The sequence below is a fragment of the Micromesistius poutassou genome (assembly GCF_964030765.1).
Source record: "Micromesistius poutassou genome assembly, chromosome: 22".
Taxonomy (NCBI): Eukaryota; Metazoa; Chordata; class Actinopteri; order Gadiformes; family Gadidae; genus Micromesistius; species Micromesistius poutassou.
The window spans coordinates 13,971,932-13,988,265 of NC_140292.1; the positions used below are offsets into that span (position 1 = coordinate 13,971,932).

General features: G+C 42.4%; 1 protein-coding gene across 1 annotated transcript in view; it reads right to left on the reverse strand.

The window, feature by feature from the left end:
• tbx5a (T-box transcription factor 5a) overlaps window positions 1-2,193 on the reverse strand; it is a gene marked incomplete at both ends in the record, with an annotated part of 16,337 nt that extends 14,144 nt beyond the window's left edge. Inside the window, 4 exon segments of the mRNA XM_084486196.1 lie at window positions 402-521; window positions 1,486-1,550; window positions 1,552-1,581; window positions 2,047-2,193. Coding sequence (XP_084342322.1) covers window positions 402-521; window positions 1,486-1,550; window positions 1,552-1,581; window positions 2,047-2,193 — 362 coding nt within the window.
• Between the last annotated feature and the right edge of the window lie 14,141 nt (window positions 2,194-16,334).

A 16,334-nucleotide genomic window follows, 5' to 3' on the forward strand; every position in this document is an offset into this window, starting at 1 on the left:
CAGAGGCAGTGACCCCAACAATAGTCGTGTTTTTCTGCTTCTTATGCGAAGGAGCCTTTCGCTTCATCAGCCATTTGAAAACATAGACTAGGTTCATCATGATCATTATTGGAGAGGCAAGGCAGCTATATTCAAACTGCGTTCGGGTCCTTGAATAGGCTTTTATGAGGCAATATCATATTGCGAAATATGAGGCAACAAGTCTTAGGGCTAAATATGAACGGTAAATACAGAACACACAGATGGCTATAGCTGTTCATAACGACATCTGATTGGTTTACATACCATTTATTTAAAAGAATACACAGATAGGATATAGCTGTTCATAACGAAATTGTATTAGGCCTATTTTACATTTATTATTATTTTAAAATTATAATACATTTTATTATTTTACATACCATTTATTATCGGCGAATTTGTAGCGATGCTCGTCCGCCGGCACCACATCCATTTGCAGAATATATTTAGTCTTGGGGTTCAGTCCCGTGACCTTCACTTTGAAGCTTGGAAACATTCGCCTGAAAATAAGCAAGGCATGTAATTTATCTCAGGGTGGAACCGATATGCAAAGAACAAAATAATATGAAACAGGGATTGTTGAGCAGGACATCAAAAGTATAAAAATAAATGTATACAATTGCACATCATAGGCCTATACCGCATTGCGTTTACTCAACAATCATCCACTTGTTGACTATGTTTCACAGACCCATTTCAAATGGTTTCGTTCTCCAAGCTTTTGAAGACCTACGTGCAACTTTTGCTTATTTCTTCACTGTATTAACTCGATGTGCCGTAAAACCCCATGCAGTCAGGCCAATACCGTTTTTTTTTCCTTTGTTTGAATGTGCCACTTGTAACCCTTTGAATAATTATGAAATATTTGACATCTTTCACAATGTATAGGCCCTTAAGAGAAAAGTCTGAGCATGGCTGTTACACTCCGATACACGTCTGGGTTAGGATCGGACTACTATGGAGTCGCATCTTATCAACACCTGATTTAATTCATAATAATTGTTTTATTATCTGGCGCCCAAAAACACACCGACCGACCGACCACCCCCGACACACACACACACACACACACACACACACACACACACACACACACACACACACACACACACACACACACACACACACACACACACACACACACACACACACACACACACACACACACACACACACACACACACACACACACACACATAACTCTGAGAAAAACAAAAAGTGAGCTTATATTTACAAAACGAATAAGCTACTGATGGATGCTGACTGAAATTAGGAAAGCGGTTCCTCCGTTCCCTTAAGCTGCAGCATATGTAGGGGGATTTATTATAGGGCTAATCGCATGTTTATTTAACCTCAACAAAAGGAAAAAAGGACACATTTGTAGACACTCTCCAATGGTCACTCAATAGACAGTGCTCTTAATGTAGGCCTGTCTCCTTCTGACTTTCAGAAGCAGATTCTCACCTCCCCGCTTTAGTGATGATCATCTCGGTGCCGACCTCGTGGAACTTGGACCACAGTTCTCTCTCCGTGAAGGAACACTTTAATTCCTTCCATTCCCTTCAAAATAAACATGTAGGCCAGAGTCAGCTTTGATCAACATAAACATTGCTGTGTAGGCTTAATTTATGTTTGTCATACAGATACCATGAAGGCTTTCCGAGAGGCCGTTTCAAATGGTTACTCAAAACTGAAGGTACGTTCGGGAATATCTTAAAACGGTATGTGTTGAGAATAAAAATATGAGGAATCAAATATGGAAAAGTAACAGAAATAGAGCGAATTCTGGAAAAAAACGCTTGCTAAATATTCTACTTTGATTTTAGCCTAGGCTTGATTGTGAATGAGTAGAAATGCACAAGAGATGCCGATACCTCAGGGAAGTCTACGGGGGTCTGTCGTTTCACATCGTGTCGATCTAAAGGTACTAATGTGAGCCTTCTGGGTGTAAAGCGCGATCAACCATGCACCTCAATCAGATCAATCAATTCATTGTGAAATACTGAGGATAATGACGACACTAACCTGTTGAATATAAGTCGTCTGTGAAGACGCAGATTTGGTGGAGGACCCGTTGGGTTTCTCTGGTTTGGCCTCGCCATGTAACTCCGTGGCCTCCGGGACACCGGGAGAGGTCGGAGGGCCGAACGCGTCCTCTTGGTCCGCCATCATGTGGAGACTGAGCTGCGGGGATCCAACGAATCAACTGAAGGCAGATTTTTCAATGCAGACTGGACTGACGACAATTCATTACGATTGGATACATTTTCACACACACACACCACACACACACACACACACACACACACACACACACACACACACCACACACACACACACACACACACACACACACACACACACACACACACACACACACACACACACACACATACCACTTGTTGATTGCACAAGCTATCTTTTGCCAACTTTGTGCACGCAGATAGGCATTCCATGCAGTCTAAATTAATAATCTCTAAAATAGACATATATAAAAACAAAGACAGGGCAACATTTGTCTTTTGTTTGCACTTGTTTAGTTGGCCCGTCGCTGCACAGCTTTGACACCATTCCTGCAGACGTAAACAGTGTTTTAGCCTCAGCATTATCAACGTCTTTACAATCTACACCCTCATTAAATAACCTCCAATGGCTAAAAGGCTCTTTAGAAAGAAAACACGCTGTAAAGCGAAAGATTGAAGAGGCATCATGTAGTTTGGGGGTATTTTACGACATGGTCAAACTAAAAAGCCACGCAAGCACAAAATAAGCAACTAAATAAATGTGTTGTCCCTGTTTGCATTGGGAATTCAGGAGCCTAACACTCATAACCTCTAAAATGGACATGCTCATTAAAAATAACCGTATTCTACGGTTGGTCTGCATAACATCGAGAACAGCCCCGTTGTGTCCGTGGTGGGACCCGATCAGAGGACCGGAGACCGTCTTACCTTCCAGATAAAACCCGTGGCGTGACAAATGATGCGCGATACACCCAATACAATGTCCTTTATTGTCTTCAAGCGCAAAAAGATATCCGTGCTGCCTGGGCACCAGTCGATAGTCCATAGGTGATGACCGTCGAAACGCTTCCCCGATTCTCGGACATGGCCGTGTTACTCAGCAGGTCCAGATTTGCTGAAAAAACCCACGAGACCAAAACATGGACCGGACCAGAACGGATTATTGTCGTGCAACAAAAACACAAACTAAGTAAAGTGCACATGCGATGGCTGACTCAAGCCGTTTCAATGGAAGAGCTTTTGTAAGCGGACTCTAGGAATAGCATGTAGCAAAATAGCTCTGTCCCAGAAGAGCAGGACCACCCCCCTTCCTCCCCTCTCTCTCTCTCTCTCTCGCTCTCTCTCTCTCTCTCTCTCTCTCTCTCTCTCTCTCTCTCTCTCTCTCTCTCTCTCTCTCTCTCTCTCTCCCTCCTCTGTCCCTCGGAGTCTCACTCTCCCCCCCTCTCTCTGAGTACCCCCCTTCTCTCTATCCCAGCTCTCTCTCCAACCCGTCCACAATACTCATCAATGGCCAGCTCATCGTATTGGTCTCCCCCAGCAGCAGGCCTCGCGCCCTCCCCGCCGGGCTGAGCTCTCCCCAAACCCGGCGCCCAGCGAGTAGCTGAGTTTTCTTTTGCTTTTTTGTTATGAATCTGATCTTTGTTGTTGGTATTGCATTCCTTGAAAATAATTAAGTTATATTCTACATAATAATTTATGGAAATTTTGTCTCATATTTGATGTAGGCCTAATTGAGAGATTTGTATAAACACAAACCTTCAAACCTCCCTGTCATGCCGATTTGTTTTGAACGGAAAAAACCCTAATCTTCACATGTCTACGCAGTCTACCAATTCATGTGCAGAATAATGTAAATAATCAAAGCCTTCTAATAATTATTTCGTTTACTTTCTAAGGCACTTTTAAAATCCAAAACTGCGTGATTTTTGGTGTCCAGTATGATAAAAGCGATAATAGCACATGGCTGAGCCCTGCAGGTGCAGTCTGACACCAAACGAAACGATCATCTCACACAAGTGTGATGCGAGGAGATGAACACCCGGCTCAGAGGGACTTGGCGGGGCCGTGGGGCTGGTGGTTCACATGCTTGAGTGGAAAGCTGTCATTACACACACGTCTCGGTAGATACCAGAGCCTCTTAAGATATGTCAGTCATCAGAACACGCGCACACATTGGGTCTGAAATGCGAGGCCGACGGACGGGATGACCCGACATGTCCGCAGGCCAGGACCACCTCAACTGTTCACCAAATACATGGGTCTTCTCTTCTTCCAGTATTTTGGTATAGCCTGTTTTGTGATGGTTTGGTAAAACCATAAACCGGGGCCTCTCTATGACACTGTTCTGCTGCTGGTATTACTTCTTAGTAACAAATTAAGAAACTAGAGCCCATTTCTAACATGATAAAACGATCCTTCACATAGCTCTCATTAAAATTGCAATACTACCATAGGCCTACTTCAAAACTGCATCCTTCTATTGCCATCGTTTTGTTACGACCAATCTTCGCCTGTTGAAGAGAAAAAAAACACTTGTTAGTAATCAGTTCGATCTCCAATAGTGTCGGGTCAGAAACACAGGGCAGGGAAATTGCCAAACATTATTTGATCACTAAGGTAAACATCTGCACAATTGTGCACGCATGCAAACCGATTAGAAACAGATAGGGGCTATAGGCTGACACATGGTATACATTTGGCATTTAATAATGCTTTTGCGGATAACTCAAATACTCGACCATATCATTTCCATGCAATAGGCTGGTATTGGGGCGTAACATTTGGGGATGGTGTTTGGCGGTGTTTCGTAAATCAAATGAACCGCGTCCGCCGAGTTTCGGCGAGTCACCGGGTTCATCCGTACAGTGGATCGATGGGCTCTGGAGTTTGTAGACTATTGATTGTATCGATTACACTATTAGACAACCAGTAACAAAAAGTAGCCTACGAATTGATTTCCAATTTTGACGTATAGCCGACTATAGAACTAGTACAGGCTTATGTTTTATTGATTTGTTTATCATGTTCTGTCGTTTTCTCATATGAACTGTATATAGAGTTAGAGAGAGACAACAATCTACATTGTCACCCAATTGTAGCCTATATCTTAACCAGGTGGATTAATGTTCTAGCTTCTGTAGGCCTAAGTGATGAGCTTAGCCTTTATAATTCACCTCATACAGATGCAGTCCTCGATAACGGCTGAATAATATTCATATTTTAACTCTTATAGCCTTACTAGACATTCTAACACTAATCTATAGCCTATCGATCTAAATCGTGTTAAATAAAAAAACTTTTTTTCTGAATTTTGACGACCACAATTAATGAAATAACAGCTTAAACGAAATCAATGGAGGGGGTATGGGCCTACATGGGACGGAAGAAAAAGAGCGACTGAAAGTGTGTGCACCCTGGTAAATAGGCCTATATTCTAACACGTTGTTCCAACATTACCACGTTCAGGTCGGGTATCTTAATATAGACCCATTTAATGCCCATTTAACTCTGAATCCTTAATTCCAATCTCTCAATTTTGAGCTCATTAATACCGCACATTGTTCTCTAAATTGTGCCCATACTACCTTGAATAATTATATGAAATTAATGACGGACTTAGACTATTTATCATATAGCCAATTATACATTTATTTGTTAGATTTATTATCAACAGTAAACAAAAAACAATAAAAGATATGTTAGGTGGTTTTATATAACTTATTAGTTTGTCATTTTTATTTTAAGACAAAGTCTATAGGCCTACGAATGGATAATCATGGGAGTGAATAATAATAGTTATAATAATATTAAATGTTTTAATAATAATATTAATAATAATGAATTGTCTTTTTAAATAATAATGATTTAAATAATAATATCATTATTATTAATAATAATAATAATAATAATAATACAAATGGAAAAGGCGAATTATTACGTTTCATAGGCCTATTTAACAAAACTTTAAATATTAAATTAAACACATGCACGCAGTGAATACAATAATAGTATTACGTTTGATGATTTCTCTCTTCTCCAACAGTGTCCTCCACATTAATTTACAGTCGTCCGAAATTGCTGTGTAATTAATCATGTTCTATTTGAGTGTAAATCAAAGGTAGACTGGACTGGCGGTTGGCATTCATTTAACAAACACAAGCCAACAGAAAATGGGCACGTAAAGCTCGGAGTGAACGCAAGGTTGTGATTATATCCTCTTCCTGCAAGAACAAAAACGCCTGGAAGAAATCAAATGACAGTAGAAGGAAAACAAGAACACTTTTTTTAGAGCTTGTCATGTTAAATGTTATAGCTCTAACTGTCACAACTATAGAAATGGTTTTGCTGTGAATTTGAGCCTCAAAAACGTGAGAGTGTGAGAGTGATGGATACACACACACACACACACACACACACACACACACACACACACACACACACACACACACACACACACACACACACACACACACACACACACACACACACACACACATACACATGCACAAACACACTCACACACATACACACACAGGTGCATGAACACACACAACACATAACGACACAAAGTGCATGCACACAGACACACACACACACACACACACACACACACACACACACACACACACACACACACACACACACATACACACTCACACACAAGACCCATAATGCAATGCTCCCCCCCCATCTCCATAGTCAGGTACCTTTTGCGTGTGTGGTGGTCTGATGTTACTACTTGTATGTCTGAGGAGGGCTGACAGACAGCCAAGCGTTTAAGAACGGGCGTGAGCCCCCCAGTCGGAGGGGGAGAGTCGTGATGCGGTCAGACCACCGCTGGCCCCCCGTCAGAGAGGGGAGGCCGGCCCGGAGGCACTCTCAACCCGCAAGGAGTGAAAGCTAAGAGGCTTGTGGGTGGAGATCCATCCACAGTGGGGCTCAAAGGGGGAGGGGGGGGAGGGAGAGAGAGAGAATAGAGCCAACAATCAAAGTTGCAGCAATAGGTTTTGTAATAGAATGCATAAGCAGTTTATCTCAGACATCATCGTGTAGGTCGGGTCTTGACGACCAATCAGGTTGGAGGAGGGAACTTGTTATGAACCTATAATATGAATGATGTACTTGTCCTGCAAACTGCATTCAAAGTGAACCCCATTTGCAAAAATGTATTGATTGGGTCATCAAGCGGTTTACAGTTGACTTGACATTTGATGGCCCAACCCCCCTTTCTGTTTTAGTTTAAGCATTATTGCAAATTACAGCATTCAATCAATTATATGAATAATTTGCTTTTGATAATACCGTCACAATATTAAGATTAGACACGCCACCACACAGCATAATAAACACAACAAATATGAAATGATTTCAGGAAGACCATCCATTACTACAACACCGGGGCAGTTTCCCATTCAGACATTCCTTATGAATGCTGAAGGATGCTCCATTTGTCTGGGAACACTTCCACCCTTCATCTCTCCAGACAACCTCCCTTCTCTCTCCTCCTCTCTCTCCCTCTTTGAGAGAGGGAGGTGGAGAGGGGGGGGGGGGGAGAGAAGAGAGAGCGAAAGGGAGGAAAGAGAGAGTGAGAGAGAGAGAGGGAGGGAAGACAGATAGAGAGAGTGAGAGAAGGAGGGTGGGAGAAAAGAGAGAGAGAGAGGAGAGAGAGAGAGAGAGAGAGAGAGAGAGAGAGAGAGAGAGAGAGAGAGAGAGAGAGAGAGAGAGAGAGAGACACACACACACACATCATGAGCTAAAATAAGCACCCTTTTTTAGAGTTGCTTCTCTTTAGGTTGCCATATATGAGTGCTGGGGTCTACCTTTACATTTCCTCCCCCACCACTCCCCACCTCTCACCAAGCGGCCCATGTTCCACTGAGTCACAGCGATACCTTATCATCTGGCCAACATGGCGACGTGTGTAGTGTTCAGAGCTACAGCTTTCTGTTATACTTCATGCACTATGGGAAAGACACACACACACACACACACACACACACACACACACACACACACACACACACACGCACACACACACACACACACACACACACACACACACACACACACACACACACACACACACACACACACACACACAGATCTACTTCCACAACGCGAAAAGCGGTGGTGGTGGGGGCTGTGGTGGGGGTGGTGGTGGGGTGGTGGTGTGCTAAGGCCTGACACGTTTCTGCTAACAATCACATCACACACAAGGACCTGCATTCCAACTTCCTGACCCCCCCCCCCCCCCGGCCCCCAGCACCGCCCCCAGCACCGCCCCCAGCACCGCCCCCACCCTCCATCGCAATACTTCGCTGTCTTACCTCCAGTTGGCTGTTGAGATCGCCCCCCGCTGGTCTAACAGCAGCTGTGCAGCCAACTAATAAAAATAGTACACTACTTACTCCGATTTATTTTCGTATACAATAGAGTTGTGTCGAATCTGATAGTTTTATAAATCTATTCAAGTTTTATCCTTTTGCTAAGGAAATTGACAAAATGCGTATTATTTAAAGCAACGGATCTCGACACGGAACAGTGCGTATCGCGTTGGTTGCTTACATTTCCAGCACTCTGCTGCATTCTGCTGTCCTCTTGTGGTGAAACTATTTCAATAAAAATGAACAAAAAACGTTTTTAAGAGAGAATTAAAACATATTAATGCGAGCCTTGAAATATTGACATATTTACAAAATTATCGGAACAGTCCAGTTTGTAGCCTGTAATAATGATTTGTTTGTACTGTAAGAGAGGACATACTGCATTGAGTCAATTTCTACCACACACGCATTTAACCAAACACATTAAATACAGAAAAACGTTACTGACTTTGACATTGAACACCCACATTCAAGCCCTCCACACCAAACACACACACACACACACACACACACACACACACACACACACACACACACACACACACACACACACACACACACACACACAGGTAATGAGCATGGGAATCTGGCGGTGTGTCCTCGGCCACACGTCAGCACCGGTGTGTCTGGGGGCCATCATATCTCACTTCAGGGAGGTCATTGTCAGCTTAACCTTTGACCTTTAGAACGCATACATCTCGAACGTCCCGCATAATACATTTAGGCTTAGGTTGTGCCATGTCCTCTCACAGGGCTGTCAAATGACCTGAAATGTCCGGACCATCTCCCCTGCTGTTCATGAGCGGGACACGCGCTTATAAGTTAATCCTACATGTGTTCAGAGCAAGTAGAGGAAATCTAAAATTACCTTTTAATTCAGGGCAAAGACTTAAAGACAGTTTTATTGTAAAGAATGTTCTTCGTTAAATGAGAATTTTAAAGGTCCCATGGCATGTAAATTTCACTTTATGAGGTTTTCTAACATTAAGTTGAGTTCCCCTAGCCTCCCTATGGTCCCCCAGTAGCTAAAAATTGCGTTAGGTGTAAACCGAGAAGTAGCTATCTTGCTCCGCCTTTGAAAAAAGGATCGCTGAAACGCTTCGATTTGGGAGCTGGCCCCATATGACGTCATATGGGACCAGGTTACCTCCCCTTTCTCTGCTTGGCCCGCCAATGAGACAATGAGCTAGGACCGTGTGAGCGCCACATGTGCGTGTGTGAATACACACACTGTAACGCAAGTGTTCTTTGTTATTTGGATAACTGTTCTGCTGTTGGTGTTATGGCGCATAACACGCAACACAATAACGCAAGCTTGCATAAAGCTCCCATTTGGTGAAAAGACTAGACTGTCGGGTTGGTTGAGAAGGAATTGGGAACCGCGACATGGAGGAGAAAAGGATTGTTGCCCAGGATTGTCTGTCGGAGCCCCGCTGCCCGTTGAACGCTGCACGTTGCCCGGGGTTGTCTCCCGCCGGAGCCCCGCAGCGGGGCTGGGCGGCCCTGGGGGCAGCGGGGCCCTGACGGACCGCTGCAGCGGGGCCCTGACGGACCGCTGCAGCGGGGCCCTGACGGACCGCTGCAGCGGGGCCCTGACGGACCGCTGCAGCGGGGCCCTGACGGACCGCTGCAGCGGTAGCGGGCAGCAGGCAGCGGGGCTGGGCGGGCAGCCCCGGGCAGCGGGGCTCCGACGGACAATTGTGGGCAACAATCCCCTTCTCCTCCATTTCGTGGTTCAGTCTGTACTTAATATTGACGTGGAAGTGGAAGAACCAGAGGCGTCTGAGAACCCTACACAGTCGTTTGAGATTCATAATATCATCTGGAGGCGCAAACAGCTTTTGACCATGATAATATATATTGTTATATATTATATTTAGATATAGAGCTCCAGGACTCCCGCCGGAGCACCCGGAGTGTTCAGTGTTCCACTGTAAACACTAGCGCATGGTACCGTGGCAACAAGCTGCTCAGGACCACACCCCCACCCTCCACCTTGACCCGCCTCTAAAAACAGCCCGTTTGTGGAGAGCTCATTGTGGGCCTGGCTCGTAGTGGCTGTAACTCTGCACCAAGGCTGAATTTCTTGAACGTCTTCAAGTAGCCTACTGCATTAGGGGCCCACTAATACCTATGTTAAAGCATCCATAAAGTAACATGCCATGGGACCTTTAAACTATATTGTATAATATCCAAAGGTTGTGGAAACCAGGGGCGTTTCTAGGTTTCTGAAACATCTGGGGCTCAGCCCAGAAGGAAAAGGATAAAAAAAAAAATGTTGTATGCTCTATTGCACACGCACATTTTTTCATCATGCTTTACTTAAATAAACTAAATACACCGTTTATTATAGCTTTAAATAACTACCTGGCTGTTGTAATGCTTATCCCCAGACATCTAAAGTTCCATTCAAGTTATTTCAGAGTAAAATTAATACAAGTGAGACAGATCTTACATTATATATATATATATATGGATCTGACTGGGGATATGATAAGTTAATTTACTTGAGGTGGTAAACAGTCTGGTTATGTTTTTAAACCATTTATTCTCTTTCTAGAAGGACTAGGTTACTTTATTTTGAGATGCCCCTGGAATCCATGTTTCTTTCTAGTGTAAAGCACATGGGACATCCAACAAATAACTAACTACCATTAGTGATTTTTACCATTGGTATTTATTGGTATATTTACTGGTAACCGTGGAATGCATTAATTAAATTCAGTCTAGAAGTGATGAAATTATTCTTGTCATGTATTCTTTACATGTTTTTCTTGATTCATTTCTTATTAGTGAACTGACTAGTGAACTGATTAACTGTTGTTTCAAAACGTTTACAGACCTTTAAATTACTGACATATAATAAAGACAGTGAAATCTAGAGCTTGTGCTCACTACTAACCTGTTGTAAACACTGTCCGACTGCTTAAGTGTACTGACTCACCTGTTGCTCTGTTGTCGTGCGGTAAACAGAAAGTTTATATGTATATATATATATATATATATATATTTTTTTTTTATCCATGTCATCTTGAGACATGGCAGACATCTTGAACTCCAACATTAACTTTGATAAAGACAATGAACAGGGGGTGAGAAAGGATTTCAATTGTATTGGAAAAGTATTTAAAATGTAAAATATGGAAAAAAATTGTTCAATAGTAACAAGAAAATGTAAATCTCCAATTGACAAGTGCTCATGTTTTTTTATCTTGTTCTAATCTTGCTTTTTTATCTTGTCCTTCTAGGCAGACAAAAAATGAAATATGATTATGATGAGCAATGTATAATCAGAGAGTCACAATGTGACCATGTCCAACTGGGTTGAAGGGCTTGACTGGTGGAATTGATCAACTGCAGTCCGGGAGATCAACAGCCTGTCCGTCAGAGAGAGTTGACACTCCAATTTGTGATGTCACCAATTGCAATTGGAACGGGTGGATTGGGTAAGGGATAATGTTTAGAACGCCGGTCATTATTGGGAAATAAGCCCAGACAGGGCGAAGCGGACACCTGGCTTCGTCTGGCTTTGCCCTGAAGGGGCTTTATTTCCTGATAATGAACGGCGACGTTCTATACATTATCCCTCTTATTACACGGCTACTTGCCAAAACGAAAAAAAAACTTCACACAGTGTGTCTTTTTACAATTTATTTGTTACCAGCATTCGTAGTGTTGATCAGCAGAGAAATAGTCCGCCGAAGACGTTGACGTCGCCTAGCAACCGAATCTGGGGTTGATAAGTTACCAGACTACTTGTGGAGCGATACGAAAGACGAGAAAAAATCCCCTTTCCTTGACAGCGGGCATTATATGCTTAGCAACGGTCATTATTGAAAAATAATTCACCACCGGAAGTGGGGAAGGCCCACGCCAGTGAACGGAGCGTTCCACAGAGTTGAGAAGAGCCGGGTGATCATTGTCATTCATCCTTCAGGGCGAGTTTCTGAGGTTCGGACCTTAAGCTCAGAGGAACGTGCTTTGAACACTCCGTTGGGTCGGAGTTTTCGCGTGGGAAGTAAGCAACCCGAGTCCTCCGAGGTCACGTCACAACCATGACGAGAACTAGAATAAAGTGAACTAGCAGCAAGCGCTAGAGGAGAACTAAACACCCATTCTAACATTTGCATTACGATACATTATAGCTTACGATTATAAATTACCTAATAAATTCTCGCTCATGTTCATCGCAAGCAGTTCTAATAACTGATTCATCTGATTCAGCAAAGAGGCACAAAGAGGTCCCTGCGGGCGTCCATACTTGTTGTTCTTATGAAGTCTAGTCTCAAGAATTTTATGTCATAGCCTACGCACTCCTGAGGGGCGTTTCCTGAACGCTCTTATTTCGGAAGAAGGGAAGGTTTACCTAAAGACACGTAAGAGCTTCCGAACCTCGGAGCTGTTTTGAAGGCGGCAATATTTCCCGATAATGACCGGCGTTCTGTACATTATGCCTTACTTATAACAGCCTTGTCCTCTTACAGGAGGCTTTGTAGTTTATTAGAACATTAATATTGATTAAAAAAATGTTCCCATTGCTTCCATGTTCACCCTGAATCTGATATCAATTGGGGGCATTTTAACAATGTATGTATTGGAGTACGAGACATGAGGTTCATTACTTGGTATTATTTAAAAGCTATTGTTTGTACAGTTGAAGTATTGACTCATAGTGTTGTTTTGTGGAAAATAACCATGACGATCATTTCACATCATAAAAATAAAATAATCTACTCTTAGTCTTAACAAGCACATTGTGTCATTCAGCCATGTTGGATTAAGCAATGCCTTTAAAGTTTGGCCTCTGATAGGAGACCAATGTTCCCATTGCTCTGCTCTCCCCATGCCAAGAGGCAGATGGCACTCAGCTGGAGCCAGGGAATCAGGGTGGTTTCAAATGCACTGAATGGGCGTTAGCTAAGGTCAAGTGTACCCAAGAGTGAGGACTGATTAACAATAATAGAGCAGAAACATCTTACTGGCACTGCCTTGGCCTATTTGAGGATACACCATTGTGGTTAGATTCAATGTAATAACATTACTTCTACTTATCAATGTGTGTTCTTTGCTGGCTGTATTATACAATTATACAATTGATGAATCGCACAATCTTGTTTTGTCTTGCAATGATTCTCAGCCTGCTTTTACTTGAACTGGGATTCCTGTGTTCTCTGTTGAAGTCATCATGTCCTAAAGATGTGGAGAAAGGGATTGAGGTATATCCAGGAAACCGTTAGGGGTAATGGGACAACCTCCCCAATCTGTTATCCATTTAGACAATATGGTCATGGGAAGAATGCATTATGGTCACACTGCATACACCTCTCACAATCCAGGACAATGTGCAGCAGTAGTATCTGGAAGATCACATCAGAAACCATGTTTTTGTATAAATTAACCCCATCTTCAATCTTCAATAGGAATACATGCACTCAGACACGCAGGAATAGATTGGAGGAATGTGTGTGCAGATGCCACTGGTGCACGGTTCTGTGTTTGTGGTGAGTCTCCATTCTGCTAACCCATTGGTTATATATGAAGTGTCAGTGATGAAGCGGTCATTAGGCAGGGGATGGTCAGCCTCACTCTCTCTGCAGACCAGAGACCAGACCACATCACCGTACATGAGGCTCTGCCGACTGTTGTTTTGAAGTGAGACTTGAGTGATATGCATTGTAAAGACCCCATTTACATCAAAACAAGGGGCTTTTGTATGTGCATGCAACGGAGCCTGCCACATGCAACACTGTCCATATATAGTCAGGTTACAGTAGACACTCTCCCTGCAAAGTTGAAAAACATTTAGTTAATTTATAAAAAAATTATCAATAATGATTCTTTGTGTCCATGTTTAAAAATATATGTGGACCAATTCTCAAAATGTATACATAATAAAAACACACATTTATGTGTGTGTAAAGAAAGAAAATATACTAACAGCTTGGTACAATGTGCTGCTGGACATCTTGACGTCATTAACAAATTAAGAAAATAATTCTGCTTTGGTCAATGTGCATCCATATTAGCACTATAAATATGTGTCTGTGGCTTTCTAGCTTTTGTTCTTGTCTGTGCTCTCTCTTTGCCAACTAGCGAATCTAACCTTAAACAGCCGAACATGGAAGAGTTTTAGTCTGTGGGCTGCAGGGCGGGTTCTATGGACAGGAGAGTTTGGTTTAAGAGGTAGAAAAGGGGGCGCTCGGTGGTTCACCGGGTAGGGCGCGTACCATTCAGGCCCAGTCCGTACCACAGCGACCGGGGTTTGATTCCTGCCTGCTGTCCTTTGCTGCATGTCCTCCCCTCTCTCTCCCACACCTTCCTGTCTTACTCTTCAATAGAACGGATAAAACCTTCAAACCTTCTTAAAGAGGTAGAAATAGACCTCCCTATGATGGAGATGTTCTAGAAATGACTGCACTATTTGATGACACAGGAGTGCCTAGACCCCACCCTCTGACTAAACTCACATAACAAAACACATGGTCCTTTGTTATGATGGTGCTTGGGTTGAGATCCAGAGACCTCCCTGATGCCCTCCAGCAGGGTGGGGTCTTGGTTGATGCTCATTGCTCTGTCACAACAAGAAAATTAGTTAGATTTCATAAAAATATACATTTTATGCTAACTTGATATGTCGTTATTATTTCAGTTAAAATGTAATATATGCATGATGTTCATAGGTCAATGAAGATGTTCCTAGATTATGTATTTTTATTATTGTTTGTTATGAATCTATATAGTGTCTTATTTTGTATTCAATTGACTGAAAATGAACCATATGCCTTACAGCTTTGACCTCTAGAGGGTAGTATTTACTTTCTAATATGAATTGATATTTTGTAGGAATGTGGTACAAACTTTTTAATAACTGAACTAACAACCTTGTTTTGTTTATCAAGGTTATATTATCATACGTATTTTGTAATAACACAATGTTTACATTTATGTTAAAGAGAAAGAAGAACAAGAAGAAGAAGGAGATGTAGAGACAGAAGAAGAAAAGGAAGAAGATTATAATAGGGTTATGGTTATAGATTAAGTTCTAAAGAGAATGTAAGAAGTGACGTATAGGGACACCGTATTTAGGGATGTGTGGACTTTTGTAATCACAAAAGAGGAACAGAACAGAATTTTTTTTGGAGAAGGATAACCATTCTGGATTTACTCATGGTTGGCATATTTTTGAAAAACATTCCAGTTCAGATCTATTTTTATTGAGTAAATAGCTGCATTAGAAAATATAGATTCAAATTGGCCTAGCCAAGAGTCGATGTTCATTATCACTGGCCTCTCTACAGTGTTTCCCTTTGTCTCCCTTCCTTCAGATATACTTTTCTTTCTCTTAACGTCTCTCTTTGCTCTGTAAAATACTTGATTGACTACATGATTCGTGTTTGCGTGATCATTATAACTGAAGCCCGTTGGGACAGACATGCTGCACCTTGTTCTGGCGCCAACACGAGGGGACGGGGTTGTGGTCGGTATTGACTTCACAAAGAAGACACAGTCGAAGCCTACAGATGATAATAATTCTAAATAAATAAGGGGTGTGTGCTACCTTCGATTGTTAAACTGTTTATAACACGGTACGCTACTTCAACATTCTTTTGATGTGTTTTAAATGTAATGACGGCAGCAGAGGTGTGTCCTGCCGTTCTAATGCCTCGTCATATTACATTTGGTTTGTTGTATTATTCGTGTGTGCCACTAGAGTGCACTGCTACCGTTTATATATAAACATTGTGGGTCGTTAAGGCGCTTTCAGGTTTCCGTGTCCCCAATAAGTAGGCCTAGGCTACATGAAAAAAGGGTTAGTGTCCTTATTTTAGTGGGGGCGGGGTGGTCGATAGAGAAGCGCAGAGGCTACTGGACAAGATGAAATAATTTATTTGTTCAGAAATGACTG